The 26,163-nt window shown below is 38.6% G+C and overlaps 1 protein-coding gene across 1 annotated transcript; it reads right to left on the bottom strand.

The window, feature by feature from the left end:
- Positions 1-1,164: 1,164 nt before the first annotated feature.
- Positions 1,165-7,781, bottom strand: LOC140161761 (uncharacterized). Its single transcript, XM_072185058.1, has 3 exons — positions 7,184-7,781; positions 2,932-3,472; positions 1,165-2,560 (listed from the first exon to the last, which is right to left on the bottom strand). The coding sequence occupies exons 1-3, from the start codon at positions 7,779-7,781 to the stop codon at positions 1,165-1,167; spliced, it is 2,535 nt and encodes an 844-aa protein (XP_072041159.1).
- Between the last annotated feature and the right edge of the window lie 18,382 nt (positions 7,782-26,163).

The raw sequence follows: 26,163 nt of genomic DNA, 5'->3' as shown, positions 1-26,163 counted from the left end.
TTTTATTCCAAATATAATATATTTCCACCATAACATTTTTTCGATTTTACGTCATCAAACATTCGTTAGAAGTAAACTCCTCAACAAATGTTTGGAAAGTTTTTTCAAGCATCTATATCTCAGATTAGCTGTAACTCATATCGTGTTGCATATTACAAAGACACCACATTTGAAACCAGCACCTTTTTCACGCCTGAGTACACGTCTTGTGAATGTAGTGGGGTCTCAAACCGAATGTGCCAAATTGGCCATTATTCTGTGCAGCAAGCGGCAATCCCATATCTTCACAATCTGGGACCTAATGCAATCCTCTAAGATGACAAAACTCGCCACACAGAGCCAAGATAGTCAAGGACTACCTACAGAATATGGGAGTAGAGAGAATGGAATGGCCTGCAATCAGCCCAGACCTCAACCCGATTGAACACTTGGTCGTGCTGTGCGTGCCAGAGTAGATATATGTTTAACTAAACTCCGCAACAAAAGTTTGGAAAGTTTTTTCAAACATCTATATCTCAGATTATTTATACCATGTTCATATCATGTTGAAACAATCACCTTTTCCACGGCTGAGTACACGTCTTGTGAATGTAGCGGGGTCTCAAACAGAATGTGCCAAATTGACCATTATTCTGTGCTCAAACAACACTAGTCACTTACCTCAAAAGCGGGTGGAAAACCCATATGCAGCTACACCAACCGGGCACAACAGACAGGCACTCCTCTCCATACTGCTCAGCAGCCTGGTCACACGTTGCTGTGGAATAGCATCCATTCTTCAACCAGAATTCGTCGCAGGTCATTCAATGTGGTTGCATTGTCTGGAAATAGAATGGGAATTCGTTGTAGAAGTAATAATAATAATAATAATAATAAACCAGACTTATATAGCGCCAGAGCAAAGGCATCAAGGCGCTTTACAGAACAAGAATAAAATATACCTTTAAAAGTATGCTACTGTATCTACATAACTTACACTACCTTAAAAGTACATCATTAAAAAGCATGTAAAAGAACATGATAAAAGTTATCAAAAACCGATAAAAAGCGTAAGTGAAAGGCAATCAAACAACAATGCATTACATAGGCAACTGAAATAAAATTCCGTCAGCAAATATACAAAACGGAAAAAACACGTAATTGCACACAAGGAAAGCACAAAGTTTATGAGTCGTAGGCATGGCTGAACAGGTGTGTCTTGAGACGCGATTTGAATTGTGAAACAGTCTGAGGAGATCGAAGAGCAAGAGGGAGGTTATTCCACAGAACTGGCGCTACGCGTGAGAAGCTTCTGCCGTACGTTTTTGTTTTCCACGCGGATTCCTGGAGGAGGTACTGAGAAGAAGAACGCAAAGTCCTTGGAGGGTGATATGAATGGACAAGTTCAGAGATGTAAGATGGCGACTGCTCGTTCAGAGCTTTGTACGTCAGAAGCAACAGTTTGAATATGATCCTTTGACGGATGGGCAGCCAGTGCAGCTGGAACATGACAGGTGTAATGTGGTCCCGTTTTTTGCTGAGTATAACGAGTCTTGCCGCGGCATTCTGTATTCTTTGAAGCTTGTTAAGATCTTTGTCCGGTAGACCATACAGGATGCTGTTACAATTGTCTAATCTAGAAGTTATGAAAGCGTGAACAAGCTTTTCGGTATTTGCAGCGTCGAGGTAACGGCGTAACTTCCCAATTCTATGAATGGCATAAGAAGCGTTCCTACAGATGTTGTTGACATGACTACTCATGGTGAGGCTGCTGTCCAGAATGACACCGAGGTTGCGCACTTCCTCAGATGGAGTAATTGAAGAAGTTCCAATTGTAATGTCAACGTTGGATACTCTCTTGGAAAACCGAGAGGTGACGTGCAACAGCTCGGTTTTAGTGTCATTTAACATTAACTTGTTGGCAGCCATCCACTTACGTATGTCCTCAATGCACTTCTCGAGCTTAGCCAAGGCACTTGCGCGATTAGATGGTTTAATTACAACATAGAGTTGTGTGTCGTCGGCATAGGAGATACTTGCAAGTCCATGATTATCGATGATGTCCTGGATAGGTGAAGAATAGATGACAAATAGTTCAGGTCCTACGACGGAGCCTTGAGGTACTCCCCAATCAAGGCGCGTTGGGTTAGAAACTTCAGTGTCGATACTTACAGACTGCTGACGGTTCATCAAATACGTTGCAAACCACCGGTGAGCCGTTCCAGTGACACCATATCTAGCACTGAGTCTTGTGAGCAGGATGTTATGATCAACGGTGTCAAACGCCGCGGATAGATCTAATAATACCAGAACAGCCTCACCATGATCATCAACAGCGCGAAGTAAGTCATTTGTCACACGCAGTAATGAGGTCTCAACACTGTGAAACTGCCGGTATGCAGATTGGTTCTTGGTGTGAAGATCATTATCCTTGATGTAACTTTGGAGCTGATTAATTGCTGCACGTTCAATGACTTTCCAGAGAAACGGTAGATTCGACACTGGGCGAAAGTTTTTAAAGTCATCCACGTCAAGACTAGGCTTTTCAGTAAAGGAGTCACAAGTGCTTCCTTTAAGCAATCTGGAAATACACCAGATTGTAGTGATGTGTTCACAATATCAGTTATCGATGGTAACAAGTCAGGTAAATAGTCTTTAATCAGCTGAGCTGGCAGTGGATCCAGTGGGCAGGTTTTTACACGCGACCTCTTTATGATACCAAGAACTTCATCACAACTGAGGGGCTCAAAGTGCTCAAAGTTACTCCTACATGTAGTCTCTCTCTCAATATTAACAGCAGAAGTAGACACATCCAGTGCAACTCGAATATTCCGGATTTTCTGATCAAAGTATTCACTGAAACGATTGGCCAGGTTCTTTTTTGAATTGTGAGAAGGAAGGGCTTTCGAAGGTTTGTGAACAGAAAGTTGATTGACAAGTTTGAACATTTGCCGGGTATCGCATGCCGAGATCTGAGCACAATGGTATTCAGTCTTTGCATTGTCCAGATCTTTCTTGTACTGACGACATTGATTGCGAAACGCGTCTTCATCGACAGTAAGTTTGGATTTCTGCCACTTGCGCTCAAGTTGTCGCTTAGCTCTTTTAGATGCGCGAACAGACTCGGTGTACCAAGGAGCTTGTGGACGTAACGATACCTCACGGGTTGTGAGCGGCGCATGCTTGTCCAAGAGGTTACTGAGGTTGTTATTAAATGACTGGACCTTCTCGTTGACGTCATCCAAATTGTTATTACTCAGAGAGCCAACAACTTCTTCGCGAAAAACGTCAGAGTCAATAGCACGAAGCTGCCGCGATTTGATGACACGCTTAGTAGCAGGTGGGCGAGACAATAGGATATCACACATTACAGCATAGTGATCTGATGGAAGGTCACGCTTAACAGAAACGCTGGATACTGAATCCTGGGGATCACGCGGGTGATCAGAAGATCCAACGTATGTCCACGAATGTGAGTCGGTTCCTTGATATGCTGTTTCAGACCAGCAGAATACAAGATATCGCTCATTAATTTCATTGATTGACAATCGAGATCGTCCATATGTATGTTGAAGTCACCAGTTATTACCAATTCACCAGAAGCGAGAGTGGCTGATTCAAGAAGACCTGAAAACTCTTCAAAGAAAAGTTTGCTGGGTGAAGTTGAACCAGGTCGATATAATACAAACAGTTGGAGAGCATCCCTTTGGCTGCTCGATATGGAGAGTTCAAACATTCGAACGTGTCAAATGTGTGCGTAACAGACGTGAAATCATAACCTTTGCGCAGTATAACGCAGATGCCGCCACCTCTCTGGCCAATTCTTGGCAATTGATGTATATCATAATCAGAAAGCGTTTTGGTAATGTCGGCAAGGACTGTGTGGTCTCGCTCATCTCCCTTTAACCACGCCTCTGTTATTGCTAAAATGTCTAACTTGCGATTGATAATAAGATCGCACACATCAGCAGATTTGTTCATCATGGATTGAGCATTCCATGTTGCAATACGGCTTTTGAGAATAACTTTTGCAGTGGAAGCACCCTTACATAATTTAATTTGTATCAAGTTTTTTGACCGTGTAGGCTTAGAAAAGTCATTTGCTTGATTTAAGTCATTGATACGGTTGGTGACGCAAACTTGTATAGATCGGCGTTTGTTTCTACCAGCACGACATCCTCTTCTGGTCTTTTTTGCAATTTTAAGTTCTTTCAATTGCTTGTATATCGACGGCTTTAACGTATAGTTTTTGTTGGTAATCACCGCCTTACGTAAGCAATATAACGAGTCCTGTCCATATAAAAAAGGTCGCATGATGGTAGCAAATGGACAAAGAGTGTAATTGTACAATGGTTCGATATACGGATAACAGGTTGACCGAAGTAATATAACGATGAAACAAAATCAAACGAAGAAATCACTCAAATATTTCACGAACGAAGCCATCAAAAACAGTTATTTTAAGTTCTTTAGCATCCAAAAGTACTTACAAGTCAGATGTTAGGTACAAAGTATAATATAAGTGTCCAAAACGCAAATAATTGATGAGAATCGAGAGACTGATGTGAACAAGCATGCAGCCACTAGTGAGGGCGCTTCCAAATGTAGAGATGTAACAGGATTATTTACTATAGCGATGTGTCAAAACTATTGTTGAATGTATTGCTCTGCATTAGACTAGCCTACACTGTACCTCTGCATTGCATAAAAACCTGGATCGTATTTCTATATAAATTTAAAATCTATGTACGTTTCACCATGAAGCAATTCCTGGAGAGGGCAATCCCTCATTTGCATGTGACGCTTTCTTATTTAAATTAGCCATTGTGTTATTGCTTAATATTCATATGTTATGGGGAGCACTTTACACCACCAGGTTGGGCAAGTCATGAATAATTTAGCGTTGTGAAGCCAATTAAACTTATTATTTCCCAGGCTTGAAAAAAAATTACAGGCAGAGGTGGGAATCGATCTCGGTACCTCCCGGTTAAAAAGCACAGTGCAAGACCACTATGTAACATTAAATCAGTAATAAAATAAGTAGATTCTTATTTTGGGCTCAAATTGTAGAAAAGGGGAAATATTTGTCTCTGCTCTAAAGAAAATAAAAATTGAGATCTTTAAACAAAATGTTACGGCTCTATTGAAAAAAAAAAGATTGATATCAAAATAACTTTAAATTCATTTCACGAGGCGGCATTGTCACAGACGAACACTGTATAGGCTAAAAACTAGATCCTGACTACTAGACGACGTCGTAGCACAGTGGTAGAGCATCATACTGGTGATGCAAAGATTGTTGGTTCGAGTCCTCCTGTCAGCAATGTTTGTTTTTGTGTATGCAATGCTACGATACCATTTGTTCAAATTTTTCTTATTTCTTTCTTTCTTTCTTTCTTTCTTTCTTTCTTTCTTTCTTTCTTTCTTTCTTTATTTATTTGTTTATTTGTTTATTTATGTAAATAATTATACATGTATTTATTTTGTTTAATCACTCACTCACACTCTTTAGAAAAAAGGGCTCTTGGTCGATCAGTTCATTTATTCATTGTTTGATGGTTTGATATGATATGTCTATTGATCGAAATTGAATATCATATAATTTATTCATATTCATTGTTTGTGAATTGATTGATTAATTAACTGATTCATTGATTTGTTGAGCCGGTGCAAGTGAGTGCGTGAAATGTTAGAGGTGAGTTACTTGAACAAGCCTTAATAATTATAATAAATAAATAAATAAATAAATAAATAAATAAATAAATAAATAAATAAATAAATAAATAAATAAATAAATAAATAAATAAATCGCTTTCCCCTCTCAGCCTGCCAAAAATATTGTGACCACCCCCTGTTGGACATTCAGATTATTGGGATCCCAAATAATGATTAAATACATCAGATTTGTAGATGTAGGCCTACAGTAAAAAATCTTTTTTTTAAAACTAAACCGATATTTTACTCATTATTGACCATGGTAGGCGAAACCGTCAATAGTGATTAAAGAATTTTTGTTCAAAATAAAATTTCCATATCATAAGCGTTTCCGGACCTTTACTATTATCCTCCCCCCCCCCCCCAGGGGGGTACTCACGTATAAGGTTTTCCACGAAAAAAGACATGGGTCCCTTTTAGATTTTCCGTGCTATGTGTGAAAAACATGCCGGAAAACATGTTGCTTTTACTATTTTCAAGCTCAAATCCTTAGATATGGGTCCTTACTTTCCTGACAATCCTTAGATATGGGTAGGGGGCCTACCTATTTTCGGTAAAATCGTGACCCTTAGAAATGGTTATGGGTTCGGAAGCTCGGGCCGCACATCTCCGTCGAAAAATAATCCAAGTACCCGCCCCCTGGTTATCCTAAGCCTTTTAAAGCGTTTTAAGGCCAAAATCGCACCCCTCTCACCCCAATTTTACCCTCCCCAGGTCTCATAATTATTCACAGCCCCTGATAATCTCCTAAATTATTCAATTGTTTTTTCGATGGGCCTAAACTCCTGTAATATGCATGCACATATTGAATACAGCAAGCTACATTCAAATTATACATGCACGATGCAAGTGCTATTCCAGAAATGCTGCACATCAGTGACATCACTTAATTAATATTACTACCGGTAGTGAATAGCAAGCTTCGAAGGTTGAAAGTGCGCCCGCTTTACTACCTGAGAGCAATCCGGTAGTGGCGTTTCAATTTATTACGTGTTGGGAAATTATCCACAAGATCAAATAGAACGGTGAGTGATGATTATTTACTTGTTTTTAAAAACAAACTTCTTAGGCCAGTAATAAACTACGTTCACGGCCGACAACTATAGTTTGAATGATATTTATTATCACACGAGGAAATAAAAACAAACGAATATGGCGCCTCACGTGCTTCAGGTCAGGTCAGTGGTCAAAGGTTTTTTTATCGCTAAATCGCTGGCTGAATATCGTATCAAATTCAAGTGAAAAGAGCTTTAAAGTTTGAACACTTGACGTTTTTCTTTTTGAATAAAATAAATTATTAAACAGATCTAATGTCTTAGAAAATATAAAAATCTCATTATTTGGTTGCATGGTGGTGATTTTAGGATGTCACCATTGGAAAGAGCGCCCTCACATTACCCATGATATCTCAAAATGTCCCAATTTTAAGTTAGATCGTTTTACCAAATCAGGGCCGTGAGGGGCTCAAAGTGCTCAAAGTTACTCCTACATGTAGTCTCTCTCTCAATATTAACAGCAGAAGTAGACACATCCAGTGCAACTCGAATATTCCGGATTTTCTGATCAAAGTATTCACTGAAACGATTGGCCAGGTTCTTTTTTGAATTGTGAGAAGGAAGGGCTTTCGAAGGTTTGTGAACAGAAAGTTGATTGACAAGTTTGAACATTTGCCGGGTATCGCATGCCGAGATCTGAGCACAATGGTATTCAGTCTTTGCATTGTCCAGATCTTTCTTGTACTGACGACATTGATTGCGAAACGTGTCTTCATCGACAGTAAGTTTGGATTTCTGCCACTTGCGCTCAAGTTGTCGCTTAGCTCTTTTAGATGCACGAACAGACTCGGTGTACAAAGGAGCTTGTGGACGTAACGATACCTCACGGGTTGTGAGCGGCGCATGCTTGTCCAAGAGGTTACTGAGGTTGTTATTAAATGACTGGACCTTCTCGTTGACGTCATCCAAATTGTTATTACTCAGAGAGCCAACAACTTCTTCGCGAAAAGCGTCAGAGTCAATAGCACGAAGCTGCCGCGATTTGATGACACGCTTAGTAGCAGGTGGGCGAGACAATAGGATATCACACATTACAGCATAGTGATCTGATGGAAGGTCACGCTTAACAGAAACGCTGGATACTGAATCCTGGGGATCACGCGGGTGATCAGAAGATCCAACGTATGTCCACGAATGTGAGTCGGTTCCTTGATATGCTGTTTCAGACCAGCAGAATACAAGATATCGCTCATTAATTTCATTGATTGACAATCGAGATCGTCCATATGTATGTTGAAGTCACCAGTTATTACCAATTCACCAGAAGCGAGAGTGGCTGATTCAAGAAGACCTGAAAACTCTTCAAAGAAAAGTTTGCTGGGTGAAGTTGAACCAGGTCGATATAATACAAACAGTTGGAGAGCATCCCTTTGGCTGCTCGATATGGAGAGTTCCAAACATTCGAACGTGTCAAATGTGTGCGTAACAGACGTGAAATCATAACCTTTGCGCAGTATAACGCAGATGCCGCCACCTCTCTGGCCAATTCTTGGCAATTGATGTATATCATAATCAGAAAGCGTTTTGGTAATGTCGGCAAGGACTGTGTGGTCTCGCTCATCTCCCTTTAACCACGCCTCTGTTATTGCTAAAATGTCTAACTTGCGATTGATAATAAGATCGCACACATCAGCAGATTTGTTCATCATGGATTGAGCATTCCATGTTGCAATACGGCTTTTGAGAATAACTTTTGCAGTGGAAGCACCCTTACATAATTTAATTTGTATCAAGTTTTTTGACCGTGTAGGCTTAGAAAAGTCATTTGCTTGATTTAAGTCATTGATACGGTTGGTGACGCAAACTTGTATAGATCGGCGTTTGTTTCTACCAGCACGACATCCTCTTCTGGTCTTTTTTGCAATTTTAAGTTCTTTCAATTGCTTGTATATCGACGGCTTTAACGTATAGTTTTTGTTGGTAATCACCGCCTTACGTAAGCAATATAACGAGTCCTGTCCATATAAAAAAGGTCGCATGATGGTAGCAAATGGACAAAGAGTGTAATTGTACAATGGTTCGATATACGGATAACAGGTTGACCGAAGTAATATAACGATGAAACAAAATCAAACGAAGAAATCACTCAAATATTTCACGAACGAAGCCATCAAAAACAGTTATTTTAAGTTCTTTAGCATCCAAAAGTACTTACAAGTCAGATGTTAGGTACAAAGTATAATATAAGTGTCCAAAACGCAAATAATTGATGAGAATCGAGAGACTGATGTGAACAAGCATGCAGCCACTAGTGAGGGCGCTTCCAAATGTAGAGATGTAACAGGATTATTTACTATAGCGATGTGTCAAAACTATTGTTGAATGTATTGCTCTGCATTAGACTAGCCTACACTGTACCTCTGCATTGCATAAAAACCTGGATCGTATTTCTATATAAATTTAAAATCTATGTACGTTTCACTCACACCTGCACGGTTAGTCTTTGCAAAGAGCGGTATTGTATTCAATTTATGATTGCACACCTACACAGGCATGACAGGTGATGAGTGCAGCCTACTTATAGTGAAGGGCAATACATTCAAAAATTGTTTCACCCATCGCTATGGTAACCAACCCTGTTACATCACTACTTTTACGGCGAATAGATGATTAATAACGAAGACAATGTTACATCGAATATTCTACGTCCAATATCCGCAGTATGTATGGCCCCTACACCTTTGTTCCATAACCATTAAGGTATAGGACATTTTTTATTTTTGCTATACCCCCCGAATGAAATGTATTTAATTATGTTTGTACTCACTCAGGTAGCATTGTGTGTGAATTTTACATCCGCACTAAGTGCTATTCTTTTTTATGGGCATTTAATGTCTAAAATGGCCCAAAATGAGGGTTTTTCAATATTGCCGTCCATTTCTAATCGTTACTCTCATAGACTTTACATGTAAAATAAAAAGGCTCATAAAAATTTAATAGCACCTAGGTCGGATGTAAAATTCACACAAAATGCTTTTTGAGTGATTACAAAGATAATTAAATACTTTTCATGCGGGGCCTGTGTGGAATTTGTTTACATGTATTCCTTGTACAATGAAATTTCACAATAAAATGTCCATTGGAAAAACAGGTGCCTAATGCATCGGGTGAAAAAGCAGTGCTTTTTGTATGTTTAAAGACGCCAATGTTATTACTGTTTGTTACATGTTCAGAGGTACACTGTCCATAATAGCAACTATTTTGAGTAGCACATGCACAAACCGTTTATTCAAAGCAGAATAACAACATATTTTGTGCCAGATTTACACACCGTGTTTGAATTATTAGCGGAGGAAAACAAAAATAGTACAATACAAGGTTAATTGCCTACATTATGCCGTTATTGCATCCGACAGAAATCGGTCAGATTAAAGTTGTAATTTAAAAAAAAATCAATGGAAACGGAAAGTAAGAAACAGAACAGGCAATTTGTAGCTTTTTACTATAAAGGATCTAGGCACAACGGGGCCACAACACATTTCATTTCTTCTAATGGGATTATTGAGGCAATATAAAAATGACTTTTCTAGATTCATTGCATATGGCAATATCTTAATGAGCGTTACCCAGATATATCAGGTCGATTTCACACGTATTCTTATGATTTCAAGTATTTACGTTTTACATATTATGCACATGGCTTAAGGGATCTGGAATGAGCGTTTTGAGCGTTTCGACAGTATTTTTGTGGGACATGAGAGCACATCAGACATATCGAATTACATTCTGAATACGAAGAATGTCTTTCTGATATCAAATAATTTTAATTTTTTGAAATTCATGATATAATACAAATTTTATGACAAATTTGATATTTTTCACATTTTTGATATATAACAGTTCTCGAAGTAAATTTTATAAATCTAATGACATATTCTTAAAGTGTATGTAGCTGGGAGGAAAAGCCGACGATCAATTGAAAATGTTGACCTTTCATATTGAAGATTTTTTCCCCAAAAGACCTAAATTTTTTTGGTGATTTGGGAAAAAAATTCATATCTTCAATACGAAAGGTCAAAGTTTCAATTGATCGTCGTCTTTTCAACTCACCTACATACACTTTAAGTATAAATCATCAGATTTATAAAGTTTACTTCAGTACTGTTAAATATCAAAAATATTTTAATCATTTGCCATAAAATGTGTATTACATTGCGAAATTCAAAAAATTATTTGATATCAGAAGGACATTCTTCGTATTCAGAATGCAATTCGATATGTCTGATGTGCTCTAATGTCCCACAATAAATACTGTCCAAACGTTCATACCCCACCCCTTAATCAGCTCGGTCAGATTTCCCCCCGTTAGTAGTCAAGAAATAAACATCTCAAAAAAAGTAACTAACCCCCCCTTAAATAAAGGCCATGATTCACAAACGGGCAATTATATCACAAATCTGTAAAATGCGTTGGAAGCAGAATTAATTTCTGCACATTTTGACACCTCATTTGTAGCAATTGACTAAATATTGACGTCACAGCGTACATTTAAATCATTGTAACCCAAGATTTGAAAGTTGCAGTAAATTCTATTAATTTGTATTCAGTAGTAATGGAAGGAAGTCTGTGCAATGATAATCTGAGTGTTTTTGTATTGTGCAACTTTCAAATCTGGACCTCACTACATTAAATAGACCGGTGTTTTATTGTTGTCTGGGCTATCGTATCAAATGAGGTGTCAAAATGCACAAAAATAAATTCTGGTTTGAACGCATTTTACAGATTTGTAATACAATAGCCTGTTTTTGAATAATGGCCATTATTTAAGGGGGGTTAATTACTTTTTTTGAGATGTTTATAAGGAAAACGCACATACTTTTCGTTATTAATTGGCTATGCCTCAAGAATCGCAAGAAATAATTATATAGAAATATAAATGAAGACCTGAGCGCAAGAAGACCGTAAGTCCACTTGGCCCCTCAACATGTATTCACTAAAGTTACGTATAGTGTCTTAGGGTTTTATAAAGTTTAATACATGTTCCAGGGTGAAAACATCATGAAAGGTTGTGAAAGATATGTTTTGGCCCCTGAACATGTATAAAACATTACCAAACTATACGAAACTATACGCAACTTGAGTGTATACATGTTGAGGGGCCAAGTGGTCTTACGGTCTTCTTGCGCTCAGGTCTTCAAAATAGGATTCGTGGCTTCCTAGACCCATTTCCTAAAAGATCAATGTATTAATATAAAGAGGTACACTAACTTGTTTTAACTATATAGCTAAAATTGAAGCAAAACATGACTCCTGCCATCCAACTCGCCTTAAATGACCATGACACCTTGTATCCATTGCAGGAAATCTGGTCAGCTCTCATTTGTGACATGTCATGTCAAAAGGAGACACTTTTGGGCAGGTTATCAATTTTGAGGTTTTTACATTATCTTAAATAAAGAGATATTTTGCTCCACAACGCCGTTTTACCCAATGAAATCGAACATTCCTAAGTGAAGATTTTATTTTTTATTTATTTATAACATCGGCCGAAGCCAGGCTAATCCCAAAAGTACTCAGAGGCTACTAAATTCAAGGGATTCCATCCGGATATGACGGGACAGGGATATGGAAAGAGGTCCTTGAACCCCGGCCACAGCGGTGAGAAGTGAGTGAGAAGACCACTACACCAACTTGCCCTCCCAAGTTCGTAAGTTATGGTATTATAAAATTGTAAATTGAGATATCGGCCTTTAAAAATATTATTGACAAAGAAGAGAGTAGGAATTACCTTGAAAAATGTCTCAAAATATACAAGATGCCAGTTATATTCCGGTCTGATACTATCAGACAATATTTTTAACATTAATAACATCACAAATTCGCAACAAACCCAACTTGCCAGTGTGAAAAAATCACCCCGGGCAGATTTTTGGCTATTTCTCCATTTATGATCCTGCCCAAAAGTGTCTCCTTTTGACATGACACGTCACATTTGATTACTCCTCTTGTTTCATGCATTTGACATGTTTGGAGGGCTTTGATGCAACTTCCAAATCTTGGGTTACTTTAATTAAAATGTATACTGCGACATCAATATTGGGACTATTGTAATAAATGAGGTGTCATAATGCACAGAAAAAAATTCTGCTTCGCGTGCATATCAAAAATTTGGCATACAATCGACTATTTAGGAATAATGGCCAATATTAAAATGGTGGTGGGGGGTGGGGTAGGTCTAATTACTTTTTGGTAGATGTTTATAAAAAAAATTCTATGTTTAACCCCCTGAGCACTACCTGCCGATCTAACATTGCCTCTGATTGGTCAATTACATGATATCTTCACTTTGATTACCAATCAGAATTGAGCTTTGCAAATAATTCACCCCAATTTTTTGTGTGGTGAAATTATTCTAACAATGTTGCTGATTGGTTTAATTGATAATGGAAACCTTTTTTTGGCCAATCGGCAGGTATTTCTCATAGGGTTAATGATATTCCAACCCCTTTAGATAACTTCAGCAACTTTATTTTCTTGCTTTCGACCTCAGTTTTAATACAGGAACTGGTTTCATTAACATTGACTGGCACATACTGTGGGAGTTAAGGTAAAGGATGTAACTCCAGGTAGCATTTATTGTTTAACTCCAGGCAGCATTTATAGTTTAGTTTTCATGTGTTTTTCTTGCCCTTAAGAGTGATAGTGTCTATAGTAAGCCTGTTTGTAGGCCAGCTTCAAAATGCTACTTGCTGCCTTAAATTATTCAGGCGTTCTGTGGGATCATTTTGATTTCCCCATAGTTAGGTCCCACAGTACAGTTTTACGGCTGATGTTGTTTCAAGCCCCCGTGAGATACAGAGACGATCTGGGATATTTGACACAGGGTTTCTTTAATAAATGAGTACCCCATAGCATTCAATCATCGATATTTATATTAAATTCGTTAGGTATAGTAGTTTTCTTGGGTTGAGTGAAAGACAAAGAGAGAGAGAGAGAGATATTTTAAGGAACAAACCAAAAGATCGATGACGTCCTATAACTATTTTGGTTTCACGACCTACCCTCTCCCTCCCTGCCAGAAACACAATCATGAAATGTTGAACATTTTTGGTCGTATGATTTGGTTGTATTATGAAACATCAAAAAGGCGGCAAATTTGAAAAAACATCATAACTTTAGAACCAAGTATGCTAGACCTTTTGTGTTTTCAGTAAATGATAGCCTATTGCAAGTATAATGTAAAAAAAAAGCCTCCTTTGGCCCCCATGGACCAGATCGTGTCACAATTGCTCTTTCGTGCGAGCGTTAGCATGTATCAGAATTTTGTACAGGTTAAGGGGGTACTACACCCATCGCATTTTTTTACGGGTTTTTTGCATTTTGTGAAGAAATGAGAAAAAAAAAAAAATTGGACATAGTGGTATGCAAAATGAAGGGGCAAATCTTCTCGTTCTATTGGTGGCATCGGTATCAATGTAGCTTACATGCTTTTGAAGGTAGAAGCCAAAAGGTGGTACATCACTGATGTTTTAAATTCACTTCATTTTGGAAAGCTTGCTATCAACGGATTTCGTTAAAATTTTGGATATGTGTTGCTAACGCATTAGAGAAATAATGTTGATATGTAAAATGGGAATAAGTGGTTCCTGATGGCTTCATGAACTTGGTGATTTTCAGTGCTCCACATCTATCAAAAACGAACTGGTTAAAATGCTTCTATTTTCAATGTTGAGCTATATTTTGTATTTTTAACTAGCGACATTATTTCACTGAAACTTAATTAAGCCATAGGTAACAGGTTACCACAACCATACTACAGCAATGTTGAAAAAATTGCATTTCTCGTCACCTATACCCACCATATTTCGTAAGTGCGTTAAGCTTATAATTTGCGATTTTGGTAACTATTTTACCTTTTGTTTTCTAACCCATTTCAACTAGGAACTCCAAAATTGATACAGTGATAGCATATTTTAAGCGGAGTCATATCATTTGTAACTTACCTATGATTGTCGCTATCCAAGGCAAAAAAATCAAACATTGTGTATATTTCCATAGAGTTCTGCACGATATACGGTAGCCGAATTTTGACACACGACAATTTTGACAAGTGTTCACCCACAATCCATTGCGTTATACGAGTTGCCGAGTTTTGGTATATATTTAGGTATTTTTAAGATCAAATTCAGGCGTATGGGGCAATCCCAATACGGAGCCATGGAGAAGGAAAAAACAAATTTTAGACAAGCCAAGACGGGCCGGGCCGGGGGGCACAGGAATATGGGAAAATTTGGCAGATCGAAGGGGGGGAATTTTTGGCGCACATTAAATGGGACACGACTGATTTTTAAATAACACGCACAAGGCTTTGGAATCACGTCACGGGTATGCCTACAGAATAGAAACGCAGTCAAAATCATGAAAAAATTCCTGCATCGTTATCCGGCACGCTCAGGCCTATAACGTAGGCCCTACGCTCGAATTTAGACATTCCCATCTATACAATTTTAAAGGCCTATCCAGTGATCCCAGCAAAGTGTGAAAAATTAAAATTGTTTATAAATGTCTAAAAGTGAAGGATAAGTCATTTAAATTGTCATTTAATATTTTTGAAATGTATTTGGCATAGGCCTAGGATCCTAACAGCAGTAGGCCAATTGACAAAGTTGAAGCCCGATATAATGTTGGTGGCCTATCATAGGCTTATCCCGGCTAGTAATCAGATTCGTTTAAAATGTCTGATGATTTTTTCCCGGGATGAGATTTTGTCTTTAATACTCAGCGTTTGGCTAAACCACTAATAGGCCTACTATAACAACAAACAGGGACAACAAAGGCGATTATGAAGGCCGTGGAAGGGTAAGATTATAAGAAATTCAGTTGGTAGGCCTACACCATTTGGAAATCCCCCAGTGAGCCCCTTATCATGCTTATTTCATCATCTAATATTTTAATTATATGACTGCCCCGGGCTATAACCTTTAACTTTCATTTTTCCGTGTTACCTTTAAAATGTAGGCCTACGCCTATTATTTTGCGGAATTGCCTACTCGTGCTTTTCACCGCTGATTAAGTTTATATTATCGCAACTCGCCATCTGGGGTGTTGAATTTCTTTCCCCATGCCAACAAATCTTTGTCCTCCCCACTTTGACATGCCAACCCCCCCCCCTCTATCGACATAGGCCTACCAAAACATTGTCCCCCTAGGCCTACATGGCAACCGGTATACTTTTAGGCAGGCCGAGAAGGGGCAAGCAAGTTTTGGCACGTAGGCCTATATTATTGCAAAAGCCAAGTATTAATATACTCCTTTAAAATGCCTCTTCTCATTACTCGTTGACTGCCGATAAAACGCCCAATAAAGACTAGTCACCGGACCGCGCCGGCCAGTTAAAGTACATGCCCTATCACACCACTCCACACCATACATAAATTCTCCCAGTCACATTTTCCCAAATATGAAATTAAAAAATTCAAATTTTAATTTACTTCTTTTAAAGTTTGGCAGAGGCGGGGTTCGAACTCACGGCGCAACGCTTAGTACTCTATGAGCCTAGCGCCTTAGACCACTAGGCCACTTGTCTTCTTGTTATTCATCTGAAACTTATTTAAAAATATAATCGCAACTTCAACATAGGCCTACCACGTGACAAGCAAAGGCAGAAAACGTATTATATTTTGGAATTTTATCTGCTTAAAACATTAATGTGTATTATAATAGAGCTACCATTATTTATATTGTTGAATTCTCAAGCGCATAGAGACAATTAATACGAGCGTCCTATGATACATACACAATACATAAAATCGATTTTGATCTTCGGCATTACTCGGTGACCTCCGATAAAACGCCCAATAACGCCGGTCAGTTAAAAAAAATGCTTAAGTACATGCCCTATTGAGATAAGCAATCCTTTTGTGATATGTCCATTCATCCATATAATAATAGCAATCAGATTTTTGGATGGATGTTTTACACAGTGATTGGAGAAGAAGCTATATGTAAATAATCAAAAGTACATGTCTACAAATTGACAAGGACAACTCCTTTTGTCAAAATTGTTTTCACCTATTGCTCAGTATGTTAATTAATCCGATTAATTACGTAATTTCGCCAGCGTATGATATATCAGTACTAATATGTAGGCCCAAGGAGGTTAGATATAGAAAGAAGAGGAAATAGATTACGTATCGCATATTGGTCCTTTGTGCCTATTAGAGTTTCCGCCAAGGGAGGAAGAAAAAAAGGAAGGAGGGGGGGGAAGGAGAGAGAGGGAGAGGGAGACCGATGGAGTCACAGGGCTCTAAATTACATAGGCGTAGATCGGGGGGGGGGGGATAAATGCCACAATATTTTGCCAGGGGATGTTCAATATAATCACCCCCCCCCCCCCAATATTGACGCCTGTGTATTGGTTTGTGTCGAAATTAACCTCATATTTGGCCATTTTATAGCCACAAAATGCCATTTTTAGCGCTTTGCGCGAATTTATTCCACTTTTGTCCCATATTTCACCAGTTTAGTTTCAATAGGCCTATGCTAAAATTTTCGCGCGCATTTGTATCATAAGGTTCACTGTACTGGGTACTTTTAAAAAATCCTAACCTAACCTAAACATAACTTTAACCCTTAGATTGGAGCTCTACTAGAAGTAAAAATATAGATAGTGAACGAATTTAGTATTTCTATATCTATGTGAGAATGAGCGTGTTTATAGTGAGCCAGATTATCCGGTATTTAGCGTATAAGTACATCTTATACGGTATTGGTCGCCACTATAAACAGACCAATAGCGCTATTTGCCGCACATATTATACGGAACTGATATCCTTCGATATCGATGGATATTGCAGTATATTCATTCCGTATACGGCCACTATAAACAGACAAGGATTAACGATACCGTTATTCAAGGAAGTGGAGCAGGGTCATATAACTCTCCGAGCTCAAATTTGTCAATGTAATAACACATCACCTACAAAATTGTACGGTACTGTTGCAATTATGTTTAAAAAATAGGCCGGTATCGTTTCCACTGCAAACTATTTGAAACTGGCACCATATTTGTGTCTCCCACATTGCATTGCGGTGACCTCGAGCACGCTGAGTTCAACCACCTCGGATTCAGAATAGCGCTATTGAGCTCTATTGATTGCCACTATAAACAGCCGAGATAACGGATAAGTCACATTCCATTCTAATCCCGTATGCGTATAAGAATACCGTATAAATACCGTACACCACTATAAACACGCTCAATGATACAATAGAGGCCCTGCATGAAATTATTGATTGGCTCCAAACAAAGGTTTTCAACCGGTGTCCTTCACCGTAGTTATGGCGGAGTGCAGTCCATTCAATCAAATGTTGTCATCAACCTATTTGATCGTAGTGCAGGATTATGTGTGTGAGACGAACTGTCACGGTAGATTGCAATCATGCTTTTGTTGAATGCATTTGAGTAGTCCGCCATATTTACGGGATGATACGTCGCATGCAAGGCCTCTATATGACATGATGAACATAGTCATTGATGCATCAGTTTTAAAATAGACTAGGCGGTTACCCATATTTGGCGGTTCTCGGCTGGGCGCGATTACCAGGCTGATGGTGACATGCCCATATGACAATTTTTACTAATTTGACCTCAGATGACCCCAGGGTGACATTGGATGACCCCAAAATGACCTAAACTTATAACTCTAAATGTTGACTGTACCTACCAAGTTTCATGCCCATATATGAGCTTTTACTAATTTGACCTCAGATGACCCGTGGTGACCTTGGATGACCCCAAAATGACCTTAAAAAAATGCTGCTTTAAATGTTGACTGTACCTACCAAGTTTCATGCCCATACGACACTTTTTAGTAATTTGACCTTAGATGACCCCTGGGAGGGGACCCCGTGGTCAGATGACTTAACGAACATAAACATCTTCTTGCCAGCACAGAACTATACCCACCCACCGAGTTTGAGCCCCGTACGACCTAGTTTCATGCCCATATGACAGTTTTTAGTCATTTGACCTCAAATGACCCCTGGGAGGGGGGGCCCCGTGGTCGGATGACTTAACGAACATAGACATCTTCTTGCCAGGACAGAACTACACCCACCCACCGAGTTTGAGCCCCGTAGGACCTAGTTTCATGCCCATATGACAGTTTTTAGTCATTTGACCTCAAATGACCCCTGGGAGGGAGCCCCGGGGTCGGACGACTTAACGAACATAAACATCTTCTTGCCAGGACAGAACTACACCCACCCACCGAGTTTGAGTCCCGTACGACCTAGTTTCATGCCCATATGACAGTTTTTAGTCATTTGACCTCAAATGACCCCTGGGAGGGGGCCCCGGGGTCGGATGACTTAACGAACATAAACATCTTCTTGCCAGGACAGAACGTCACCCACCCACCGAGTTTGAGTCCCGTACGACCTAGTTTCATGCCCGAGAAGGCAAAGAGTGTAGATCTCGGTGGACCCCTGGGAGGGGGCCCTGGGGTCGGATGACTTAACGAACATAAACATCTTCTTGCCAGGACAGAACGTCACCCACCCACCGAGTTTGAGTCCCGTACGACCTAGTTTCATGCCCATATGACAGTTTTTAGTCATTTGACCTCAAATGACCCCTGGGAGGGGGCCCCGGGGTCGGATGACTTAACGAACATAAACTTCTTCTTGCCAGGACAGAACTACACCCACCCACCGAGTTTGAGCCTCGTACGACCTAGTTTCATGCCCATATGACAGTCTTTAGTCATTTGACCTCAAATGACCCCTGGGAGGGGGGGGGGCGGGGTCGGATGACTTAACGAACATAAACTTCTTCTTGCCAGGACAGAGCTACACCCACCCACCGAGTTTGAGCCCCGTACGACCTACGACGGCCTCACATTAGCAGTCACAGACAAAACCTAAATCTACAGAATATATCCATTACTCGTCGATACTCGAAAGAGCTCAAAATAAATAACTTAGAAAATTTTCTTGATGTCCTTTAACATGTTTTCATAGTTAACCATCGTTAGCCATGGAAATCTATCATGAGAACTGACCGGTGACTAAGTCCGATTTATTGGGACGTTTATCGGCAGTCAACGAGTAATGTGGCACAAAAGAAATACCGGTAGCAGAGTGATGCCACGTGCACATGTGCATTGACATTGGCCAATATCTATGGGGTGTAATAGGTCTACTATTATTTATTATTCACTTTTTCTACTCACTTTATTAGGGCCTACCATTTAAAATGTCTAAAATTGCGGAATTGTTAAAATGTCTTAATTTGCGGAAATGAGCAAATTTCTCATACGTTCAGTGCCGTACATAAGGGGGGGGCAATGGGGAAGCTACCCCAAACCCCGGTGGAAAGTCCGCCCCCCTTTGGATGCGGTCGCCCTGAAGAATTTTACTAGGGTCTTTTTTGTACTTTTGAGCCTATTTTGTTTCGTTAAAGATTTCCCCTTGAATGAGGGTTTCCCCTTTCACTCCTTTGCCCCCCCCCCCCTTAAAAAGTCCTAGCTACGCCCATGATCCCCCATGACGCCACTTCACGGGGAGGGGGGGCACAACCTACATTTCTTGTGGGTATGCTCCTGGGGTATGCTTCCCCAGAATTTAGTAGGGTCCGGGGACTGGGCTCCCGGGGGTGCTGACGGGGTACGGGGGTAGGCCTACATGCCGGAAAGGGATCATTTTTGGAGCTGCCAATAAATATAAAAGGTGGTCTTTTGGAGCTGCGAATAGTCAAAATTGGGTCTTTCTTGGCTTTCTGGGTGAATAACGCCTGAAAAAACCAGACATGTGAAGAATGATCGAGCGATGTAGGTCTTAGAGCTGAAATTGTCAAGTTTCCGTGTTTACGTATGCCTGCGCCTGCGCCTATAGCTCTATTTTGGTCACGGGTCTTTTGGAGCTGCGGAATCCAAAAAATGGAGGGGGGGTCTTTCCGGGAGAGCATACCCGTATGGTCTTTGTGTTAAGTTCTAACGCTTAAAATTCAATTTTAATAACACGACGGTCACAATCTTGATTTTATCAGGGATTTTACCAAGAGAAGGTGCTAGGCATACATGCTCATGTTTGAATCTGGCAACTTTGAACTTATGCGGTAGTCTTGTAGCCGTCCGGCCCTGTTCAGTTTTATACACGCATTTGAATAGGAATTGTTTTGCGCACTTACCTAATGTTTATGGAGCACATTTTCTTCATTAGTTTGTCAAGTTGATGTCAAATGTTCTATTCTATATTATTTGGCAATAGTGTTTTTTTTGCCTATAGTATGTCCAAACATGGTCCAATGTTGTAATTTGTTGTTTTTGATCGCAAAGGTCGGATATTTTTATTCCCGATTTAACTGTGCACCCGCCGGAGGGCTTCGCAAGGGTGCAGAATTCGGCGAAAGTTTGACGGTAATTTTGCCTTTTTGACACTAAAACGCATTCGATCCTTAATTTTATTTCAACAAAATTTTTGATTAGGTAGCATATTAATGAGGCGGCTACAATTTTTTTACCAAATCTTAAAGAATTATTATTCTCAAATGTCTGACCTGTGTATTTCCTATTGGTAATACAAATTGACGTGTCAGCCCTAAACATACATAGGCAGGTCGTATTTTGGACTGGTAGCAAGTCTAATACTGTATACGTGAATATCGATGAATGTTAGAAACGGAAGAAACCGGTTGTGACGGAGACTACGTGGTAGCGTCCTTAACAACCAGTCAACTTTAAGACAAATAGGTGAAAAGGGACACTTTCACGATGTTTTTTCATATTTTTTTATTTCACAAGATCAGTGCATATATCGCCTAGCTTGAAATGATAAAATATTTTTTTAGACCAATCAAACCAATATATGGGTGTAGTACGCCCTTAAGTGGACGTGTAAATGGATATGTAAGTGTTGTGAGAGAATAATAAATACACCAGATGCAACACTGACTTGGATAAGTACGCATTAATGAAGCAAGAAGAAGCTGTTGATGTACGAGTGGTATGCTCAAATTCAACACCTTAGGCATGTTACCGCATTAAGAGCTGTTTCTCCTTATTGGGACTAGAGATTATCTGCTGTTTAAAAGAGTCTAGACGAATGTAGTGCAATATAAATATTACATTGTCTCGATGAGAGTTTGACATGAATTATTGAAAGAAATGATGTACCATATTGTAATCATGGTCGATAAAACAAAATATGTAGTATTACTTTCATTTGCGATCTGAAAGCGTCTGTATAATAATGTGTGTTGATTAAGGATTCAAGTATGTTACAGTGTGGTTCATCAGAATTTAATGACTTGTAGATTCAGTTTTTTATTAAAAAATGTTGAAAAGCGACGACGCTATTTCAACGCCAAAACTAGCATTAAAACTTGTTCCGTTAGCAGTAATTCGGACAGGGCCTACTTTTCTTGTGAAATCGATTTGAAACCACATTTCGCCATAATGCATTCTAGAAACGCTTGCTATTAGAATAAGAAAAATTTTAATGCTAATTTATTGCACATTCTAGGGAAGCGTGGTTACCTTTTTAAAATAACCGAGTGAGAGGGTTTTCAAGAAAATTTTTTTCCTGTCAAAACTGAAGCATCCTCTGTATAAAAGAAAATATGAATATTAACTGCACATCATATATAACGATTCGTGATACCCAATTATGGCACATTTGATGTCGTTCATGAGGCAGAGAATTTTATTTCAATTATATACACGCCAAAATATTTTTTTAATTGAGCGAGAATGGCGATAGAAAAAACGTTGAAAATTCCATATATAAATGACATTAGACCCAACAAATGATTACTGTTTCGTTTTTATGGTAATCTAATCTTTTATTTCCTGAAATAAAATTATGGGTCTAATGTGGGTTAATTGTATAATTGATGAAAACATCGACGTGTATAAAAGAAGCTACAAGAAAAATGGTAGCCCACGCCACATTGATAATCTATGCTTTTAGTATACGGCGAGTTCGTAGCGCACGTGTGAATCAAAATCGATATACTATTGTCCCGACTATTGTGCGTGTATAGCCTCATTTATAAAACACGTAGTTATCAACAATTGAGCGCTATTAATACACATTAATGTTTTTAAACATAATTCCAAAATATGTTACGTTTTCTGTCTTTGCTTGTCACTTGGTATGTTGAAGTAATGAAGTTGCGATTATATTTTAAATTTTCATCATGACACCATCAAGCCTGATAGCCGAGCGGTCTAAGGCGCTGGTGTTATGTCAATATCGTATAGGAGTACATTATAGCGGCTGAGTGCAGCGTGGGTTCGAACCCCGCCGGCGCCTCTGACAAAATAAATTTCATTAATTTTTTTAAATGTCATATTATGTTAGGGAAATGTGGCTGGGAGAATGTATGTATGGCGAAGAGTGGTGTGGTTAGCATCTTTCATTTAAATCAGAACATGTAGTACATGGTGTTATGTAACCCAGTGCAAAATTTGCTACACTTGTGGAACCAATGCTTTTTAGCTTCTGAATACCCCTACGAACAAAACCTGAGTTGGTTCCATTTTTTTCGAATGTGTCTTCGGCGGCCATTTTGAAATTCAAAATGGCCACTATATTTAGCCTTTTTTTAAACCGTATTTGTCCCGAAAGCGCACAAAGTCATATTTTTCTTAATGATTATTTATACTTTTGATTGTCAAAATCCACTAAGAACATAATTAGGATCATTTTCTAGAATCAAAGATGGCTAACTTGTCTAAAATGGTTTGCCAGCTATAAAGACATTGATTTCTTTCCCTTTTCCTGATTATTTTTACTACTCATGTGTCTGAGAATTTTTATGTTTTGTTATTGTTGTTGTTGCTGCTGTCCTAAGTACCATAATGCAATATTAAATGATGTTCCTGTCCCGGGGGGGCACTCAACACAAAAGACCATACAGGTATGTTCCCCCTGAAAGACCACCCTTTTTGGATTTCGCAGCTCCGAAAGACTCCCTATATTTGACCAAAATAGAGCTCCGAAAGACGATTTCTAACCAGAAAGCTAAGAAAGACCCTTGATTTTCGCTGTTCGCAGCTGCAAAATTCCCCATTTTACTTGTTCGCAGCTCCAAAAGACACCCTTTTACCGGTACACCGTTAGCTCCCAAAGACCCACCACCTCAAAATTCCGGGGAACATACCAACCAAAAATTATTCATGTGCCCCGGGGGTTCCTGTTCCTTGTTACTGCTTAAAAATCAATACACTTACAACCATAAAGCATTACACGGTAAAGGGTGTTTGTACGAATTGTATCAAAAGTAAACATATAATGTCTTTTTGACTAGCTAATAAAGACCAATACTTAGAATATTATTGGTTTGGGGTTTTTATGCGATGCAAATTGGGTTGCACGTGATGTCTGATACTGGTATCAAAATGCAAAAACATATTTGATAAAATGTGTGAAAACTACAGCGCAACAGATTTATCGCTCTTTCGTGCAAGTGTAAGCATGCTTCAGGATGTAATAAACTATATAAACGATTTATGGACACGTAAGTGTCGTGAGAGAATATAAAGAAAGAGTTGCAACATTGGCGTGAATAAGTATGCATTATGTTAAGGAGAATACACGAGGAACTGTTGATTCTTGAAAAATAATCAACGAGCGGAGCGAGTTGATTATTTTCAAGAATCAACAGTTTCGAGTGTATTCTCTGACTTAAACCATTGCTTTATACTAACAATAATATTCTCTAAAGCTGTGAATTCGTAAGTTACTAGTAATAATAAATGGAGAAAGCAAACATGACATTGTTCCACATTTGTAATTTCTTTATCTGTTGATTCGTATTATTGATATATTTACATTTACAAGGTATCTCACGCACGCAAGACTGGACACACCTGTAATTTCTATATCTGTAGATTCGTACATAATGTCCTTCAAGTGATTAGACAATCAATAGCCATGCACTTCTGATGCGTTTAATAGGTCTCTATTTTGCATAACAAGGACAATTGCCATAATAGTCACGGGTTCATATCAAATGGTCAATAACAAATCATTGCAGCGTTGCACTTGCTCTAGAACTCTAGCCAAGAGTTTGCTCACCGAAGCTAGAGTTCTCGAGTAACGTTGCACCTGAAGATAGCTGGACCTGTGTTGCATTCTGTATATTACTACACACAATTTTATTGGAGATCTTCATGATGATTTGTTTTATTTGCCATATACGGAAATTATCGAAAATACTCACAAGTAAGGATACTAAGCAATGAAACTCAAGTTCTCCGTGTATCGAGTGTTCGGTTTAGGAACAACCATGCAATTATGGAAATTATTTGTGATCTTCGTTGAAATGCATCCCGTAATCATTTGGATAATTGCAATTATTCGATGGAATCATTCAAAGGATATATTGTGAATTCACGGGATTTGTTTTGAAGATGTCTTTCGAAAAGGGAAAAGGACCTAAAACATGATTCTATATTTAGCCGAACAAAGGTAAGCATGTGTCCCATTTTAAATGTGTAAACAGAGGAAGAATTCGTTTTATTTGGTTGGTCTGAACCATAATACCTACATGTCCCTGAACTTAAGCGGCAAAAAACAAACAAACAAACAAATAAAAAAGAAACCACAACAAAACTTCGACGCGGAAAAAAGCATCGACCTCAACTTCCAGCCCCCCCCCCCCCACCCCTGGAAGTCAAATGGAGTGTCCCTAACATTATAATAATTATGCGATCTTTATTGACAATTACCACACAACTATAAAAGCAGTATAGACTAGAAACACTACTAGAATAAAGATGAAATAAGTTCACATGAAATACCTGAACGAATAGTAAAAGCTGCATTAATGTAAGCACACACAATTTGTAAAATATCTTATCTTTAGCACCCATAATAGCAATAAAAATATCATAGTTATGCCTACCCTGCTTAAGTTTGTGGTATTCTAAATAGACTTATACAGACAGAAAAACCTCAGAGTCTCAGAGTATCCTAAGCTTTACATGTCATAATAAAATGATACTCATCATATTATTAAAATATGTAATTATAATAAATATTTATAATATTTAATCATAATATTTAATTATCGGATAGGCCTACTGGCTACTGATCGATATAGGTAAATATTCAAGCATGCCAAATACCACCAGATAAAACAAAATGTAGTTTGTACACGAAAGACAAATAAAATTAAACAGAAAATAGATCTACGGTGGCTAATATCATTAATAAACATGCACAAAACAAACAAATAAATAAACAGATAGGCCTAAATGCATTGATACAGAATGTGTATTATAAGTTTCCTAAATAAAAAAATACGTAAGCGACTAAAATTTTTAAAAAAATGAAAAAGAAAAAAGAACAGAAAAGAAAAAAAACGACAAAAGATAAAATATTTTAATTAAAAATAAGTTGAAAACGAAAAACATATGTCTATGCAAATCTTGGCGGAATAATATATTTATGACACAAATGAAAG

The sequence above is a fragment of the Amphiura filiformis genome, chromosome 10, assembly GCF_039555335.1.
Source record: "Amphiura filiformis chromosome 10, Afil_fr2py, whole genome shotgun sequence".
Classification (NCBI taxonomy): domain Eukaryota; kingdom Metazoa; phylum Echinodermata; class Ophiuroidea; order Amphilepidida; family Amphiuridae; genus Amphiura; species Amphiura filiformis.
Note: the sequence above shows the minus strand (reverse complement) of the source record. Positions and strands in the feature narration are given on the sequence as shown.

What these genes read in the sequence shown, in the direction of transcription:
- LOC140161761 (XM_072185058.1), bottom strand. Translation starts at nt 7,781, where the DNA reads ATGTGTGATATCCTATTGTCTCGCCCACCTGCTACTAAGCGTGTCATC. An exon ending in TATTGAGAGAGAGACTACAT is followed by an intron (nt 3,473 to 7,183) that starts GTAGGAGTAACT and finishes GGTCTGAAACAG; the next exon opens with CATATCAAGGAACCGACTCA. An exon ending in ATCTCGGCATGCGATACCCG is followed by an intron (nt 2,561 to 2,931) that starts GCAAATGTTCAA and finishes GTGTATTTCCAG; the next exon opens with ATTGCTTAAAGGAAGCACTT.